Raw genomic sequence first — 19,643 nt, 5'->3', positions numbered from 1 at the left:
GGAAACTCGAGGAGTCACTCAAGGTTTTTTTTATTTTTTGCTTTATTAATGTTTTTAAAGCTTTATTTACTTATTTATTTAACAATCATTGTTATATAATGCATGAATGCAACAAAGAGGAATGAAAACAGAAATGAATAAAAAAAAAAGAGAACAATAATAAGTAGTCAGAGGTCGATTTAAAAATCAAAGAGTGTTTCAAGGCTTTGTATAAAACTGTCCACAGTCCTGGTGGCTTTCTCAGTGGTCTGTCCTTCCAGTCTATACATTTTCATTTGTTTTCTTGAATTGGTGGATATTGGGTTTCCTTTCAGAAAAATGTGCATTTATGGATATAATACCTGCCATGTAAAATGAGACCGGTTAAAAAAAATGACACCATGTGATTTCATGTAGGTTTTTCGATAACAGACAAAAACATCATTTTTAATGTAAATTAATTTTAGTCCCACATATAATTTCAAATACATGTTCAAAAACAATCCAGAAAAATGAACATATATGCATTAATGGAATGAATTAAAAAGTAGTCTTTGAGCCAGTTTTACAGAACACAAGTTTCAATGGTATAATTTCTGTATTTTTTAGAAAGCATTTTATTGGATAAATTAATATTATTATATTATTAATATTTGATTGATAATGACTCCATATCAGTTCCCAATTGATGTTGTCAAGTGATTATTCCCATAGTGTTTGCTGTCGGGACTTGTAGTGCAATGTATCTAAATAGTTTATAGTTAAATTTGTTATCTTTTATATTGACGTCGTTCAGAAAAACATCTGTCTTAAGTATGGACTGCTCACTTTACACATTGCTGTCATACAGCAGTCTTAAATAACATGCAGGAGCTGCATAAAAAAACAAACCTGTTAAACAGTAACCCCCCACTCTGTTCTGCCAACAAAGGTCCAAAGTTTTGAAATTTATAACATATTTTTGTCATATTCCTACTATCCTATCTTACTTGGCTCTTAAGAGTAAAATATAGTTCATTCTTAACTTAAAACAAGTTAAAGAAAGTTTGTTTTTTATTTTATTTGTGTGTCATTAACTCTATCAAAACTGAACTCTTTTGTGCTCCATGTTAATCTCTGTAGTACATTCAACTTCTCTGATTCATCTTCATCAGGCGAACCAGCCAGTCCTCTGTAGAGTATAATTGTTACACTGGAGGATAAACTGAAGACTGGAACAGTATCCTGAAATTAGTTTTAATGTCCATCTTTAATTTTTGTTCTTTTTCGTTTTGTGATTCAGGACAATGAAACTGTGTAGCAGTGAAAAGTTATACTGATAACATAAATAAGACTAACAACACACAATATGTAATAATATATTTTGTGATTTATGACACAGATATTGTGGTGAGTCAAAAGGTAACAGAAGATTTAAAGCTCGGCACAGCTGACCTTTGAGCTTAAGGGTTATGTCGGCCTGCTTACATCTAGAAGTTTATGGCTCAAACATGTAATCTTGCCACCTTCCTCTTGATAATATGCTCTAAACGTAAAGTACAGCTGAAATCAATGTTAGAAGAATTGACCCTTTATGGACCTCTCATGTTCATCTCCTGTCTTACTCTCAACAGGCTAATAAGATTATTTTACCCCAAAAGTCTGACCACTTTTTGAGTTCTATTTAATCTGTGATATATATATATTTAACATGTTGAGAATATTTGAACAATAACCGACACACAGCAAACCTCGGGTACGGCAGTTTTACAGGGAAGGAATACAGTTCCTTTGAATAAAAAAATTTAAAAAAGTTGAGCAAATGTGCAAGTGCGTCAGTTTTAACTACTAGATCACTACACGGATTTCCCTTAGGCTGCCATGCCAGATTATCTAACACCCGTTTAACCTTTACATATCACGTTTAACTACAAAATGTGATAGTTGTCCACTTGTTTAGATTTGAGCGGCAAGATAAATCTACAACATCTCAAAGAACAAGGAATCAAAAAAGACAAATAACAAATCTAAATGAAACCCCTAAAAAAAGAAGAAAGTATAGGAGAGTTATAAATAATACAAGGTTAATTGAAACAAGTTTATTTTGAAAAGTTCATGTAACCTGCAGACATTTGATCCGCCTCCGTGTAAACCATCTTCACTTAAAAATAACTCAAACAAAATCTTCATGACTAAAACAACACACAAATCTATGAAATAAATATAGCTAAGTAACACTGCTGCAGAGTGAGACTTGAGAGTGTTAGACCGGAGGAGGAAGAGGGAAAAATGTTTCCTTTTTTTTTAAAAAGGTTAGTATGTTACAAGGCCACATGCTAGCACGGTAGTGGTAACAATACACAACCCAAACACGGATTCAAAACCGTGTTGTTCTCAGGTCAAATGGTTTCTGCATGTATAAATGTTCCTCTACATATAAAAGTGTTTTTCAGTTGAAGTGCAGTCGTTCTGATCCGTCCTTTGTTTATGTGGCAGGAATCTGTGGCAGACCAAACTCATCCACCAAAACCCCGTCCTGAAAAAAAAAGAAGAGCATTTTTAGTTTGTGTGTTCACAAGCAAACACACCTACGTCTCAAGTATTATCATTCTCTGAGCTGGTTCATGTTAAACAAGGTTTTGATTATCAATATGCAGTCAGATACTTTTTGGAGTTTCTACCAAGAGCAGCATGAAGTAGATTCATTGAGGAATCTAATCTCTTAAATGGGGTGCTTGATAGCCCAGCTGTTATATATCGTGCGGCCCATGTTCAGAGACTGTTGCCTTGTCACAGCGGCCGTGGGTTCGAATCCGACCTCAGCCCTTTGCTGCATGTCACACCCCCCCCCCCCCACTCTCTCTCCTCCCAACATAGCAGCATTCCTGTCTCTCTGTCTCTCTGTCCTGTCCAATAAAGGCAAAAATGTCCCAAAAACATAACCAAGAAAAAACTATCTCTTGAGTTTTTTAGAACATAAACTGCTACATTATATTTGTACTTTATGCCTATAGAGGTCAAAAAGCTCCAGCAACACCATGAAGATCAACTTTATTAACTTTATTAGACCGACACATCGGCATGAAGCCTTAACGCCCTTCTAGCACCTCGGTAGTTGTTGAAGTTGTGCTAGAAAATCCTCTTCTGCTTCTCCAGTACTTCACGTCTATCAGCTGGAGGGTACATCTTTGCCTTGACAAGAAGCTTGACGATTACGTGATTACCCATCATTAGTTTGAAGATTCTTGTTGTTTACTTTCACATAGTTGAAAAAAAAAAGAACTCAAGCATGTGGCTGCTTGAAAGGTTGGGGAAACCTTCTCTTGGAGTATTTAAAAAAACATGAAGACATTTCAAACCCGAGCATCATCATTTTGAATTTCAGTTTCAGGTATTTTCAACAGAGCTGCTAACATGAGTCATCATTTCACCCACAATCTGACAAACTTTTTCAAGGAAATAAGGCTGAATCATTACATTTAAACTCTGTGAGAAGAGGTTACCTTAGACTGTGAGAAACTAGGACGGACATTTTCACTATTTTCTGAGATTCTAAATCATTCATAGATTCATCTGATTTATATGGAATGGATAATTATTATAGTCCTTTGTTGAAGGCCGTATTTTAAATGATGTAATTCTCCACTCTTTCTCTTTAGTATAATGTCGGTTTACAGTCGCGGCCGTGCTCCACACAGCTCTGCAGTTACCTTGTTTGTTTTGCTGTCACTGGGCATTCCCTCGGGGATAGACGGGGCAGCTGAGGCCTCGTCCAGGTAGGAGCTGTCATCGTCCAGCAGCAGCTCATCGCCCAGTGCATCCAGCTCTGAAACCACAGATTCACTGTCTATGAAGTACTCTACACAATGATGCTTTTTATTTTTTGTTTGATTCCAGAAAAAAAAACCAAGTGGCATTTCAAAGACAACAATGCATCCTTAAGCCAAGATATAGAAGATGCAGCTCATATTTATCCATCATGACAGACTGTGTCCTATCTATCAATAAATCAATATCACTGCAGGGTCACAGGAGGAAGAGAAACAGAGTTTTATGGTTTCCTGTTCTGTTGATATAATTAACTGTTGGTTATGTTTTGGTCACTATTGACTGCTGGAAAGGATTTACATTTTTATCTCTTATTAAAAGTACTTTATATATGAAATAACATAAATGAAAAGCCAAGGAAAAAATTGTCATGATAAGATTATTAAAACAAAATGTTTTTTTTGAAAAGCTGAAAGCCTAATTATTGAACTCTTTCTGTTGTTTAAATGTTGGCGTTTATTTTTCCTTTTTAAGATGTTCTGTCGATGAAGCGGCCTGCTGAGAAAGTCAATTCAAAATACCTGCTTCAAGGTCGTCCTCATCGATCTCTGGAGTGCCATAGCTGCGGCTCAGGGCCTCTTGTACCTCGTTGGCGTCCTCCATCATGTCCTCCAGCTGGTCCTGTAAATCCTGAAAGTTCAAGAAACACTTTTAATGTCCAAAATCTCTCAGAGTGAGTATAACCGAGTGATAATGATGTAACAACAACGAAGAGAGACTAATCCAGCAGTGTGTCTGCATTGAGTGTTAAAATAACTTTTTTATAAAGCATTGCTCCAATAAATGTGCTTATCAAGCCATATTCTTTAACAAGGGCTTTAATAATTGTGCAGCTGTGTTTTTAATAAGAGTGGCATTAACTACCTGAACATTTTAAACTGCAACAAACATTTAAAAAACCATGTGTAAAAAGGTTGATTATACCAATTGAAGAGGAGGGGGAAATGATGTAATGCTGATGATTCTAACATTTTGTGGACCTTATTCTATACTCTGTGCTGGGTACATCATCACACGACAAAGAAAAAAACACACACAATATGTCATGATTTGGCATTATTTAGTTTTGTATTTTCAGTGTTTAGTGTTTCTCTGTGTTCTAGTGGGTTTTGTCCATTCTTGAGTTCTGTGTGTCTTCAGTGTTTTATGTATTTTATTTTGTAGTTGTCCTCAGTGTTTCTTGTGTTCATTCCTTCCTCTGTGTGTTTCCCTCCATTGTGTTTGCCCTGATTGTCTTCACCTGTGTTATTAGTCTCACCTGTGTTTGATTACCCCATGTCTATCTAGTCTCTGTGTTTCTTCCCTTATGTGTTTGTCGGTGTCTTTTGTTGCATGTCAGTTTACCCGTGGCGCCTTCTCTTGTTGGATTTTTTGAAAGTAAGATTTTGTTTGCCTTTTGTTTAAAGAATAAATAGTTTTAGTGAATCCTGCATCTGGGTCCTCCTCTTCGTTTTCGCGATCCGTGACACACTAGTCCTGAGTATGAATGTGTGGTGTTGCCTTACCCTTCACTACATAGTTACTGAGTGATAATAGAAACAGTGACATGGCATACAACAAACATACATCAATCTGATCCAGTTTGACATCCTTGTAAGCTCTTTTCATTTCTTTTGCACCAATCTTCATGGCATCCACCTGGGAACAAAAAAATACATTGCAGAAGGAGGTGTTTAGTAATAGTCTGTAATGTGTCTTGTTTGACATAATGCTGACCTGGCTAAGAATCACGCTGATAGAGATCATGTCAGGAGAGGAGAAACTTTTTTATAGTTTGACCAAAAAGCATCGAGTTCACTCACAGAAAAAAAAACCCTTCTTATAGCACCGTATGACAAGAATCTAGAGTTGATGTTTAATATACTAGCATGGAAAAGTCAACAAGTGTTTTTGTGAAGCAGTGTGGCTCTCACTGTTGTTTTGGTGTCCTTCAGAGTCTGGATTGTGTAGTTGGCCTGCTCCATGTTAAAAGACTGCTGAGCCAGCTGCTCCCTTTGACCTTCATACCTGTTCAGAACAAAACACAGCTGGTATCAGAACATTTTTTTTATGTGCTTAACGGTACTGTTTGAAAGCCTTTCTCTCCAAGGACTTCACAGCATTAGCAGTCGGCTTGGGCTCATTGTCATGCTCCCAATCAGACGCTTTCCAGAATGAATGGCCAGATGAATTACAAAAGATTGGCTAAAAAAAAACAGATCTAATGGGATCCCCATAGAACTGTATATAAATGTTTAACTCAGCTCTTAGTAGTGCCCCAACAATACTAGATTTTAGGGCAAATTATCAGCGAGTATTATAATACAAGCAAGCATTCTTAATAGCTTAAATGTTGTAGTTCATGTTAGTGTTTTAAGTGCAATATGTTTTCTTTTATTGGGTTCTGTTAAGGTGATATCGTTTGTAGGTAACTACATGCAGACATTTCTATTAGATACACATTATTGCTCAGATACGTGTACATGTAGATACAGATCGTGTGATGGGCTACATTAGGTTATTAGAATCAGTCATGCCATTACACAGTTAGGGCTTTAGTTTTCATGTCTTTGACTGCTACCACCTATGTAGGAACCAGAACCAGAACCAGAACCAGGACTCACATTCTCTTCTGCTTCAGGACTCTCATTGCCTTCTGTTTCACCATATTCTGCAATGTGAAAAACACGTTATAAATAAATAACACGCCACCGTTGAGACGTCATTATTCTGATCATTAGGGCTGATGATGTTACCTTCGAGGGCCCGTCCCTCATCTTCTTCATCTGATCCTTGTACTTGACAAGTTCGGCATCTAGTCTGGCGACCTTCTTATCTATGGACTCCGCCCTCGCGTCGACCTGAGGAGATCAATCATTAAGACTTATTATAACTTCATGTGTCCCTGCAAGATCACACACATGTCGCCTGTGTGTGTGTGTGTTTGTGTTTGTGTTTGTGTTGTGTGTGTGATAAAGGAAAACAGAGGAGGAGATAGCTGGAGGGTGTAAAAAATCTAAAGGGCGGCTATGGTTTAAAAACGCATCTTTTTCAACTAAATCCGAGAACAAGAAGGGGTTATATCAGTGGAAAGTCTTTAATATCTTCAGTATGATAACTACTCACAGTGTTGTTGTGAGACTGTCCTTTTGTGGCCATGTTAGCTCAGTAAACGTACCGTTATGTCCCATAATAAAGACACAAACAACAATGCAGTTACTCACATTGCCGATGCAGTCCGACAGATTCGCAGGAGGCGCTTTCGGCTTCCCGCGTCCGAATATTCTGTTCATTTTATAAACGTATTTAAGGGTGCTTAGCTATTAGCTGCCCTTAGGAAATAAACACCACAAACATCAACTGCAAGAGGATTTCTACAGTGAAGACACCCGGAAGCAACGGCACAGACGCAAGAGGTTCCCATTGGCTGGCGTAAACCGTCATGACCAATCAGGGTTGTGATACACGTCCGCCCCCGTGTGGCGAGCAGAGGGATTGTAGATGTGTCAAAAAGGCTTTTGTCCCCACCACAGTGTCTTTGTCATATCAGCCTCTACAATGCAAATATAGTAACATTAGATGGAGCTTTTAATTATCTTCTATTGACTCTGTTCGAAACGCTTAAGGGAGTATTTAAGGTCTTTTATTTTTAAGCTCCTGTGAGGGGTCTTTTGCTAGTCATGAATCAGACTGATATAATACAGATGCATATATAGTATATATGTATATATATATATATGAGCTACGAAAGCAAACAAAACAAGATTGGTCATTTGAATGCTTGTAACCTCCAGTAGGAAGAGATTTATCCTCAGAACCATTACATACACATGAACAGGACAAGATTAGGCAAGATGATAAGTAACACTTTTTTTTAAATTTTATTTTATTTAACCTCTATTTATCCAGGAAAGTCCCATTGAGATTAAAAACCTCTTTTTCAAGGGAGTCCTGGCCAAGAGGCAGCAAAAGTGGGGATCAGATCTGTGTACTGATGTTACAGTGATGCATAACAATGATTGTTGTTACTAAATGTCAAAAAGTATTGAACATTTTCCATTTCACAAAACCAATTGAGATACTTTTTTTGTTTTGCCCGACAATCAATCTAAAGCACAAATATATTACATTTAATAACAAAAAATTACAAAAAAAGAGTCAAATCCTTTCAAAGCTTGAACTAGTAAATGCCTTACCAACTGCATACAAGATTTCCTGTTATGTGCCATATCGTTGTACTCCCCTCATCCCCTGAACATCTTATCTAAACGTAACAGGTTCTTTGAGAGGGACAGGAAAATGCTTTTAAAATATATTCATAATCCATCCTCCCATTCTATCCTTATTTTCTGTAGCGACTACTGACAGTCCTTGTCTTTTTTCTTTTTTCTTTTTTTTTTTCCCACTAGAGCCTTATTAGACACAAGAGGCTCTTACTGAACCTGTTAAATGTAAAAAAAAAGCTTGCTAATGAACGTGTATTGAGAGACAGGGAAAGAGGGTGGAAGAAATTGAAGCATTGTGATCATAATAGCTGACGGCTTCACCGTTGCACAAGAGGACTGATTTATATAATTTCCATCTCAATCTCTGGGGATCCCTGCACATCATTTGGCCTGTCAGCTGCTGCACAGAGGGCTAAGTATATGACGAATGATAACTTCAGAGAATATTTTTTCTTTTCTCTTCTTTTTTTTGTACATAAAAAATTAATTGACTATAATTAGAGTAATTGGCTTTATTTCATCACTTTCTTTCTCAGTTGTCAGTTGATGTAATTGGACAGCCTGTGAGTGATCACATCTTTGTCTCCACGACTACAATTTTACAAGTCCATTAAACCAACAGAGTCCTCCAAACTTAAAAAGACATGGTGTTTCATAGTCTTTGAATCTTTATCAAACTTAAAACCTATAATATATATATTATTTAATCAAGCTTTAATACCAATATATTTGGCCACTTGGGGGCAGCACAAAAAAATAGTGACTACTACATATTACCAGGTCTAAAGTTGATAATAACATTTATTAAGAACACAGTAAAGTCTGTATATTGGAGGAGGCAACAGAGCAGAGTTAGCACTGATAAGGTCTGAATGCAGAGAGAAATATGCTGTGAGATATATATATATATATATATTATTTTTATTTTGGCTTTTTGTGCCTTTATCGGAGAGATAGGACAGACAGTGGACAGAGTCGTAAATCAGGGAGAGAGAGAGAGTGGGGAATGACATGTGGGAAAGGAGCCTCAGGTCGGATTTGAACCTGGGCCGCCCGCTTGGAGGACCATAGCCTCCATACTTGAGGTGGGTGCACCAACCACTGTGCCACCAGCGCACCCTAAATAATCCATTTAACCTGGGCAATAACACAAGTAAACCAAGATCTAGAGAGCCACAGTATAGCAGCAACTAATACATTTGCAATAAATACAAATTCCTCTGCAAGGCCACCAATGTGTAATATCGCATAATTAGTACAACAGGCCATGGGTCCCTGCTTTCAGTCCGTGCACTCACCATGGAAACACTAACTTTGTGGCTGAACTGGAAAAAAATGAATAAAGGATTGAAAGAAAATGAGTCATTGGGGAGGCGGGTTATAATCTCCATCCTGTCATGTTATGCCAAATTGTTTTTCCACTGAACCCATTTGACATCATCATGGAAAGAAATAAAGCTCTCTTCATCAATCTTACATCTCAGAGCTTTATTGTGACTTAGTTGCACTTACATGAAACATGTTTTGACGTTTACAGCTCATAGTTACAGCTAAATATACAACAGATGAAATCAACTTACGATGTAACACTTTATAAATATGTTGTTCAGCATTGGGCTGAAAATCATAATGTATTTTATTACAACTGTATTACTCACTTAAATAACAGCATTAGAGGAAATTGAAACACATAGTGTAACTAGCTTAAAGTAGAATCTCCTTAGTAAGACATACATTCACTGTAAAACAATGCTACAATTTAAGCAGTAAGCTGTGACCAGATTTACATTTAAATGGGTCAGAGTCATCATTTAGAGAAAAAAAAAGTTAAGGGCCCAGAGATAAGGCACACAAAACAAGGCACATCCTTTTCAGCAATAACTACTACAACAGTATCAGATCTAGACAAGCAAATATGTAAATGATTTGCTATGCAGCCAGAAAAATAAAATCTACTTTTGGTATTTTTGGTAGTTCCGGTTGATTTGTTGAGTCCTATAAGAGCTACAGTAATTCTGACAACCAAACTATAAAAAGGTCACAAAAATTAGTTGTTTTTTTTCTTTAACAGAGAGAAATTTGCACGGGAATAAACGTAAAAAAAATTGTCTAAATAAAACCGTAAAGATTACATGTTGAGCAAAAATGTACGCTCAAAACTAACACAAAAAGCCCTGTTGTGTAGATAAAGTGTCTCACTGGCTCGTTGGCTGTTGCCTTTGAGTCCTCCTTCCTGTTTCGCAGGTGCCGGCGTTTTGACAAGGTGAGAACATGACCTTATGACTTTATACATGTCTATACATGTTTATACTCTATGTCTACATCTGCTCCAAAAGATGAAAATCTTCACAGCTGGAAATGTGTAAAAAAAAAAAAAAAAGTGTGGAGCAGTGTCAGATGTAATAATGGTTTCTTAAAGCTCAAAGTTCAGCTTTTGACAGAAACGTCTGATGTTTAAACTTTGAGGCCTTGTCGAGGAGAAAACACTTTGATCTTTTGTTGAATTTCAGAGGATGATCCCTGAGAGATTATTCGATATTCTACATGACGGTGCTACCAAAGAGAGAATCTTCAAAGATAAAGACCATTCACAAAGTCACAGTACAGCAAAGCACCAAAACTACAATGAATGTAAACACGATTAGTTTAAAACAATGCTCACAATGCTGCTTGTTCCCCATCAGGGACAACTACTGTACATTCTGCTTTATAAAATATACACATGTGAATTATATTAAGGACATGTTGCAGGTCAGGTGAACAAAATATGATTAAGCTACATAATAAAATACTTTGCATACATTTTGCTGACTAAAGTTCCACATTATCTTGACAAGGCTCCTATTGACACTAATATGGACAACACAATAAAATCATTTTTTAAATGTATTTTACACATCAACCATATAAGAGGTTTATACATTTTTATACATTTTATATTTTTCTGGCAGAGGCCTTGATGTACTTAATTAAAAATATTAACTGTCTCACGGGCCTGTGAGCTGAGCTTCATTCTAGAGGTCTCGTGTCCAGGATTTAGAGCCATCTAGTGGTCAGGTTCTATTTTACAACCCTGCCATTCAAAGCGCGAACGTACGGGTGGCCGCGGTTGTTCTTCTGTTCTGTGTACTGTTAAAAACGCTATAGTAAAAAATGGCGTAGCAAAATGGCCGACTCGATCAAAGAGGAAATACTTTCAGAGGGTTAAACACTTGTGAATCATACTTGAAATATTATATTATATATAATATATATATATATATATATATATATTATATTTTCGTATTAGGGGTTAATCTACATTCTCTACACCTTGTTTAGTATAAAGTTATTTTTCAAGCACTTTGTTACTGTAGATTCTTGCAGATATTTCTCAAACAAGTACATTTTGTATCTGTTGGGGATTAGTTAATGTGGCGGAGAGTTACACATTAAGAGGTCTAAGTCAAAGAGCAGCAGGTTAAAGTCGAGGGATTGACTCCAGTCAGACACAGCTTCCTTTTGAAGTATCACGTCATCCACTCCAACCGTACGACTCATTTACATTTTGATGTATTTCTCAACAACAATGTCAGAATAATCTCATACGGTTTTGGCTACACAGGTAACATTGGTGTGTAGGACACATTGTTGGATGGTTTGGGGTTTTTATAATGGGATTAGTCTTAATTAGAAAAGTTCTGAATATAACTAAATTATTCTTCAGTCAACAAATTCTTCTGATTCTCTGACCAACATGCTGAATACATTTAAAAATCTAGTCCTTTCTGTGGCCCCGCCCTCAGATAGCAGTGGTGATTTGAGTCAAGCCCAGATCGTTGGAGTCCTCCCAGCCCTGGTAGGGCATAGAGGACGTGTCCATGGCTAGTCATACCGGCCTGGCCTGCCTCATGGTGTCTCCTCGACCTTCTGTGGGACACGAGTGGTCTCGCAGGGTGCTCCTCACTCGACTCACCCCCTGACAGTCCCCGTGTCTCCTGGCTCCGGGGCAGCAGAAGTCCCTGAAGCACCTCTTGAAGTTCTCGTCGAGGAAAGCGTAGAGGATGGGGTTGAGGCTACTGTTGGTGTAACCTAGCGCCACGCAAAAGAAGTAAGCGGCCATGACAGCGGTGGTCTCGGGCACGTTGGCCGACAAGGCCTTGATCAAGATGAAGATGTGGATGGGGGTCCAGCACACCACAAAGACGGCGACCACCACCAAGACGAGGCGCGTGATCCGACGCAGGTTGCGGTCCTTTTCTCGCGAGCCGGAGAGCAGGCGCACGCTCTTCAGCCGCATGACCATCAGAGTGTAGCAGACAGTGATGATTATGACGGGCGCTACGAAGGCAAAGATGAAGACACAGATCTTCATCAGGGTGTCCCAGTAGATGTAGGGTTCAGGGAACTGTAGAGCACACTCTGTAGTCCCTGTTCGAACAGAGTTAGCAGGAAGGATTTCAGTCAGTCACACGGAATTATGGGAAAACCAACAAAACTACAGACTTCTTTCATGCTAACAAATGCACTTTTAGCATTGAGAGTAACTCTAAATTTGAATGTTTGCTGGTGGCTTATGTACTCACAATGACAATGCAAACCTGTTGCTGACATCATGTTCGATATATATTAGTATGTGTACAGTGTTAGGTGTTTTAGCATTTTAACACTTCAGCTATGTAGGATGCTTTTACAGTTACGAGGAAATAGGCCAAATTGAAGTTTCCTCATTGGTAGTATTTCAAAGTGCAGTTGTGCCAAAAAGTTAAGCGGTTATAGAAATTCATCGTATTCCATGGAAATCCATCCAACAGTTGGGAAGACATTTGACAAACAGTCAGCCTCATGCGTGCCCTAGGATTCATCCTTTGAGAGCCATGGATGCCTGTAAAGATTTAGTCAAAACACATCCAACAGTTGTAAAGATAAATCAGCCAGAATCCGAAGTGTGCAGTAAAACTGACACACCAACCCAGTAGTCAGCTGACAGACTGAAAAGCTGATAAACCCTAATGTCAGATCTCTCTTATTGTATAGAGGCCCGTCGTGAACACACACGATCTCTCAGTCTGTCCCTGAAAAAGAGGAACATTTCAATCTCTTTTCTCAACCTATGTGAACCAATAATTCCCGCTCTAGCTTTATCCTGTCGAGTGTCTGTAATGTAGGCTCTTGTCAACCAACAGAACATCCTCTTTCAAGAATTCCAGGAAGCTTCCTGCGGCAATTGAGATAAAACAAGGTGAGGACGTTTTAAAGTTTAAAATTGCATATAAGACAGACGATCTTTTGTCTCAATAATAGACACACATCAAAAACAGAAACACGTAACTTCTGTTAAACATCTCAGGTGAAGTCACAGTGCTCAGAGGTGTATATTTATTGCAGCAGGAGGTACCATTGTTGGATTTTGTGCTGCCCAGAATCATGGCAGGAACCCCGGCGGCAGACGACAGCACCCAGATGATCACGTTGATGAGCTTGGCCTTGACGGGCGTGCGGAAATCCAGGGCCTTGATCGGGTGGCACACGGCCACGTAGCGGTCCACGCTCATCATGGTCAGGGTAAAGATGCTGGTGAACATGTTGTAGTAGTCGATGGAGATGAAGACCTTGCATGCCACCTCGCCGAACGGCCAGGAGCTGAGCAGATAGTCGGTGCTCTGGAAGGGCATGGTGGTGGTGACCAGAGCGTCGGCCACGGCCAGGTTGAAGATGTAGATGTTGGTGGCTGTTTTCATCTTGGTGTATCTGTTGCGGAGGCAGACATGAAGAGGATGGATGGATTTGATTGATTGTTTGTTTTGTTCACCACTTTTAGTTTGTTGTTGTTTTAATCCTTCAGAAGAAGAGCAAGGTCAACTGAATCACTTTTTGAGATAAGGATTGTTTACTAAGGTGCTCAGCTCTTTCACTAAACAGATTCACTTAAGCACACACAATAACCAAAGGGAGGCTCTTTAACTTCAACTTTTTCGACACGATCCCGTGATTAATACAAAGCTTTAAAAATAAATCGAACCACGGCTGATCTTTCACATTTACTTAAAAGGAAAAGACCTTCATGAAGCTTTGAACTGAACCTCAAATGTAGTGAAACAAAGAGATGAATGACATTACAATCACTGCAAACCTGCACTTTTCCTAAAAGTAGCTCATGGTGCTGCCTTCAAGATTCAGTGTACAGAGAAAAACAACTGCTGAGCATTGCAGAGGCACAAGAAAACATGGAAAGAACAGAAGTTCGACTGCACTTCGTTTTTTATGCTTCAGCGTCACGGACTATTCTTATTTATAGCCCTACAAGTGACCCTAAACTCATTACATTCACGACAGCAGATGAACAAACACTCTCATGGAGCAATTTCACTGCTATTAACCTCGGATGTTCACAAATTAAAATACAATTAATTTCCTGTTGTTCTCTCAGCTATAGCCTAATCGTACATGTTTTCCACTTAAGGGAACGACTTGACTTTGATTAAAAACACATTTAAAAGGTGTGAACTTACCTAATGATGACATACATCACCAAACAGTTGCCCGCCAAGCCCACCACAAACACTACGGAGTACACCGCCACGATGATGGGGATGAGGGGCGACATGGGCTCGGCGTCCCAGGTGCCGTTGGGAGTGTAGTTGAAGACGTCCGACAGTCCGGGTTGCCAGGTGAAGTTTGGTATGCACTCCTCTGGCTGTCCTGGGGGACACCTGTCCTCTTTGTAGATGTGCACCACGGAGCTGTCCATGGTGCCGAACCGCTTCTACCTGCACCGACCGACCGAACTGCTGCTGCTGCTGCTGCTGCTGCTGGACAAGGACTGACAGCTCAGCTGACACTGATATCGATAAACACAGCTGAGATCAAACGACTGCTGCAAAAAATAAACGAAACGGAAATGTCTCCTTTAACGCAGAATATTGGTCTCTAGTTAAAAAGCAGAGCGCAACAGCCCGCGCTCAAGGACACCATCACCTCAGCCTAACGCCACCTCACTTGTTTTTCTGCTTCCAAAAAGTTCATCTAAACGCAGCAACACAAAAGAGGAGTTTCTTTATAGGTGCCTAGCCACAGGTTGAAATGCGGATGCAGGAATTTGGGGAGAAACAAAAGGTTTCGAGCAAAGAATTGACTGTCTGTGGCACCGCTGCGTCCCCGAAGGTGCGCACTGGAAGCCCGCACTGCTCATTCAGTGACATCAGAGGCTGAGGCAACAGATGTGACAGGATCAAGCCGGCAAAACGGTTCTGACCCTGACTACATGCCAGGCCAAGTAAAAAATATATTTTGTTAATATATTAAACGCTTCTTTTAGATTTATGTATTTTCTCAAATATTTCTGGTCAAATGCACCATCGCACTGAACCACCTGGTTGCTTATTTAAACATTTAAACAACCTTTTTCATTCCCATAAGCTCATTAATTGCCCGTAGAAAAGTTAAAGCTATTTTGCTGCAATACCTCCACAAATTTCTCTTAAAATGTTAAAATTTCCATCTCTGCTTCATTATATGTTCCCTAGCAACTCCTTTGAGATCTGCCTGTGCAATGCAAACATACAGAGTCTGCTATCTCTCTCTCTCTCTCTCTCTCTCTCTCTCTCTCTAGCTCTCTCTCAGATGTTGAAGAAGTAAGAAGAACACTTAACAGCAACCTTCAAATGATTGCATGTGAACATGACAGCAGCACCGGACAGAAAGAAACTTTAATTTAGGGGCCTTTCTTCATGCCTTCAAACTAAAATTGCCAAGAACCTTTTAATCTGATTTATTTTTGACATTTGTCACAATAGGATTTTCCTGCAAGAAAGAAGAGGAGACTTTTAAAAAATATATAAATAATTTCCCATTATGCCTGCGGGATCAAACAGAACACACTTTCTGTATTTTATCAATCCTAATTCGGCCACTGCTTTAAAAACCCAAATGAATAGTTAATTCTTCCAAAAGCCCCAATTGAGGCTGCAATAAGTGCTCAAGATAAAGAAGAGAGATTTAATTATATAAAAAATGACACCCTGGTTGTCAGAAATTACAGGATTTTCCACCCCTAACCCTTTATTTCTCCCCCCAACTGATTTGAGACAGGGAGTCATTAAGGGGCTGCTGTTTCCTCTCCCTCCTTTGGTGCAGTAACGCTGGTTGCTTAGAGACCCATCATGGCCAGGTGTTGCTTGAGTGACAAAGCCTTTTGTAGGTGTGTTGCTATTGTCAAGAGCAGCTTGGCTCTGTGAGATGGCCTTGATAGTTACAAATATGTGATACAAACTCCACTGAGAGAGCTAAACGGGATGAAATTAAAGGTTGAATCATGTCTTTCGTCTTATAAGAGCTGCGATGGAGGAGCAATGTGATTGCCGTGTTTACCTTTAACCCCAATCAGTAGATATGTTTGTGTACTATCAGTATCACTTGAAACAGATCGTTTTATGTGAGTTGAAGAAAAGGAGAGGGGATGTTTGCTGCGTAACCTTCCCTTGATGAGGTCAAAAACAGAGGCTTTTTTTTTTCTCCATTTAACTGCCCTTTGCATAATCACCCGAGGTGTCATCTATATCCTGTGAAAGGCTCGAATGAATGCTTTCACGATGGAGAGAGGGGTCACCATATTAGAGCTTTCTCATTTTCTACCTGCAGGAACAATGAGTAAAAAAAACGTTCCCCATAGGATTCTACAACAAGCCGTGGGTTTTTCTGTCTCATCTTTTGGTGTTTTTCATTTATCCTCCTGGATTAAAAAAAACTGTCAAGGTTTTCAGCATTCATTGTTAGTTCCCTGTGGAGTATCCTGAACATTCATTGCCATTTGGCATCAACAAGAGAAGGAGCTGCCTTGATTTCCCAGCAGCTTTTCAAGATTAAACAAGCTCTCTCCAACAGGGCAAAAAAGAAAAGACTTGCAACTAAATTGTCAACTTATTGCCCGCTAACATTTTACACATGGAGAAACACTACCTGTCCAGTGCATCTTTGCATAATCTAAACATTTCACTCAAAGAAGATGTTAAATGTACATTTAGCTGTTTCTCAGTGGGCAAAACATAAACCCCTGAAAATTAAAACTGTAAAGTTTGGGGGTTGCAAAACCAAAACAATGAGCTGAGAGATGATCAAATGCTCCAACAGCTGGGTACAGAAGAGTCTCTGTGTGTTTTTCTCCAGAGCTAATCCCTTTCACATTACACAAGGTTATTCACTCCACTGTGCAGGAACAGACACAGACTGACTGCTTTATTACTGTATATAAACTCAATCTCCATCAGCAGATGGAGGTGTCTCCATTGTCAGGAACTTGTAGGTATGTGTATGTATGGTAAAGCAATGAGTTTATTTATTTTTTAAAGATATGTTTTGGGTATTTTTGCCTTTATTGGATACAACATCTGTAGAGAGACAGGAAGTACTGGGAGGTGAGAGTGGGGGACAACAGCAGCAAAGGGCTGAGGTCGGATTCAAACCCATGAGGACTATAGCCTCTGCATATGTGGTGCACGATCTAAACGCTAGGCTTTCGGCACCCCAGCAATGATTTTTATGTCTGAATGGTTTAAACCGAGAAACTGAAATCAAAATATCTCTGAACCTGGAGTTTTGTTGGGAGCATGGTTTAATGGTAAGTTTGGGATATTAATTCATTGAGTCTGGAGGGGCTCTGCAGATCTGTGTTATATTAAGTCACCATAATTCTCCTCCAGTCTATACCAAAAAAAAAAAAGCATGTGATGCTTTCATTTAAAGATGATATTTTTTAAGATTTTGTCTTGATTTAACTGTAGTAGTGAAGCTGAACAGAAATATGGGGAAGAGAAAGAGAGTGAGAGAGAGAGAGAGAGAGAGAGAGAGAGAGAGAGAGAGAGAGAGAGATTTTGCATGCCTTGAGCTAAACCGGACCGATTTCTTATAATGTTCAATTTAAATTTGTACATAAATTAGAGATTTCTCTGGGCTGAATATTTGGAATAATAGGTGCAAAACTCAATAAAGTTTCTAACTAAGGACTAGGTAGTTAGATATTTTGATGCAAAAATGTTACATATTTTACCTTTAAGTCTCATCTGTTACTGTTACTATACTTAAAGTTTATTCTATTGCAAGTCATCAGGCTTCTATTCTTTTTCAAGAGGGTATAGTAGCATCTGTGTCTTCTTAACCAAACCAAAAGAATATGCATATTTATGGACATGTTGCCTCACTCTCCTGTACCCACCTATTATCCTCTCAACACCCATTCTCCAGAGCCACATCCAGGCAGAGGGATGCACTGGCAGTGACTGTTGGGTAACTGCAGGGGTAGGGAGGTTAAGAAGAGTTTGTATGGGTTTGAATGCGTTTTTGAAATTTGTGTGCTGAATTTCTTCAGGCTAAAATGGGGGACCTACTTTACCCCTCAAAGATGATGTTTTTTTTGGGCATCCAAACCATCCAACGCTTTTGTCTGTAGAGGCAGAGCTCCAGTAATCTGTCCCTATTGGTAAGATAATTTGGTTTAGTCCTTTAACTCCACGTCGCATCAATCAAGATCCGAATGCAACCATCTCATAATAATGTCATTACTGCAAGATTGATATTCATCACAGTGCTTTGTTTGAAGACTTCTAAGAAATGAATGGTGAAAGATAGAACAGGTGGCTGACACGTCTTTTGGTCTTAGTATCAAATGATGATCGGTTATCTTCACTACATACAGTATATGTTAGACAAAGGAAGAAAAATAATGCTTGTTTTCAGCTTTATGATGATGTATTTTTAGATTATCCAAAGAGGTTCTGAATTTGCATTAATGTAAGAATTAGAAAAGGTTATACAATAATATGCTTTTGAAATGTCTGTGATAAAGAGATAAGTTGACTCCTACTCGAAGAATTTGCTTGTTCAGGAGCACAAGAGCAAGCCTTGATTCTCTCACGTCACCCACAGGATTACAGTATACCTCGAGAGCTCAAGAGTCAATCAGATACTGATTTCCTGCATTGTCCTGTCACTCAGATGCCAATGCCACGAAAATAGCCTCATCTATCTAATCATGAATGCTGTCATGTGGAGATCATTGTATGAATGTCTCCAGCAACTTAGTAGCAGCATAATTACGTCCCACACGTTGTAGCTCCAACCTGTGAAAGCAGCATAGTACTAGGTCAGACTACGAGTTCAGCACCTTTATTCACAAGTATCCAGATGTTGTGTTCACATCAGAAAAAGGGAGAGAAATGAGAGAGAGAGAGAGAGAGAGAGAGAGAGAGAGAGAGAGACAGTCTGCTAAAGATAAAGATCACAATGATTGGCATGTGGCACTGACAAAAGACAACAGTAGGGATAAAAACATTTGGTTCTTTTGTATTTGTTGGCTTGCTTGGACTGACGTTCAGTACTGAGGACAACACACATTTTGAGAAAGTCAGTCTGTTATTTGAAGAAATGGTTCATAGTGTGCATTTATTCATTCATAATTGTGACTGTGTGAGTGCACACAGCCCGGCAGGAAAACGATTACTGTGAACACGCATGGAGTCCAGCTCTGAAACCTTTTTGAATCAGCTCGTTCCAGAGTCCGAAGCGTCCTGCAACTACTTGTTTTGATCATCACTATGGGAACGGGCCGTCTCTGGCCAATAGTTACAAGAGCGAAGGGATTTGATTGATGGAGCGGGGCAACAATACTCCTCTCTTTGT

The 19,643-nt window shown here is 39.1% G+C and overlaps 2 protein-coding genes across 2 annotated transcripts; both read right to left on the bottom strand.

Moving 5' to 3' along the window:
* Window positions 1-2,042: 2,042 nt before the first annotated feature.
* On the bottom strand, window positions 2,043-7,164 carry chmp5a (charged multivesicular body protein 5a). Its single transcript, XM_061045036.1, has 8 exons — window positions 6,990-7,164; window positions 6,522-6,626; window positions 6,390-6,436; window positions 5,700-5,793; window positions 5,353-5,424; window positions 4,308-4,416; window positions 3,669-3,784; window positions 2,043-2,494 (listed from the first exon to the last, which is right to left on the bottom strand). Exons 1-8 carry the CDS (start codon window positions 7,056-7,058, stop codon window positions 2,444-2,446), a joined length of 663 nt encoding a protein of 220 aa, XP_060901019.1. The 5' UTR covers window positions 7,059-7,164; the 3' UTR covers window positions 2,043-2,443.
* Window positions 7,165-11,299: 4,135 nt separating this feature from the next.
* Window positions 11,300-15,500, bottom strand: oprk1 (opioid receptor, kappa 1). The gene is made up of 3 exons (XM_061045035.1): window positions 14,483-15,500; window positions 13,369-13,721; window positions 11,300-12,401 (listed from the first exon to the last, which is right to left on the bottom strand). Exons 1-3 carry the CDS (start codon window positions 14,719-14,721, stop codon window positions 11,860-11,862), a joined length of 1,134 nt encoding a protein of 377 aa, XP_060901018.1. The 5' UTR covers window positions 14,722-15,500; the 3' UTR covers window positions 11,300-11,859.
* Window positions 15,501-19,643: the final 4,143 nt, after the last annotated feature.

Source organism: Labrus mixtus, chromosome 8 (assembly GCF_963584025.1).
Source record: "Labrus mixtus chromosome 8, fLabMix1.1, whole genome shotgun sequence".
NCBI lineage: Eukaryota > Metazoa > Chordata > Actinopteri > Labriformes > Labridae > Labrus > Labrus mixtus.
Note: the sequence above shows the minus strand (reverse complement) of the source record. Positions and strands in the feature narration are given on the sequence as shown.

Excerpts from the sequence above, each read along its gene's own strand:
- chmp5a (XM_061045036.1), bottom strand. The coding sequence starts at position 7,058 with ATGAACAGAATATTCGGACGCGGGAAGCCGAAAGCGCCTCCTGCGAAT. Across the intron at positions 6,437-6,521 it reads TGAGGGACGGGCCCTCGAAG|AATATGGTGAAACAGAAGGC; the intron begins GTAACATCATCA and ends TTCACATTGCAG. Across the intron at positions 5,794-6,389 it reads GTCCTGAAGCAGAAGAGAAT|GTATGAAGGTCAAAGGGAGC; the intron begins GTGAGTCCTGGT and ends TGTTCTGAACAG.
- oprk1 (XM_061045035.1), bottom strand. The coding sequence starts at position 14,721 with ATGGACAGCTCCGTGGTGCACATCTACAAAGAGGACAGGTGTCCCCCA. Across the intron at positions 13,722-14,482 it reads GTGATGTATGTCATCATTAG|ATACACCAAGATGAAAACAG; the intron begins GTAAGTTCACAC and ends CCTCCGCAACAG. Across the intron at positions 12,402-13,368 it reads CAGCACAAAATCCAACAATG|GGACTACAGAGTGTGCTCTA; the intron begins GTACCTCCTGCT and ends CTGTTCGAACAG.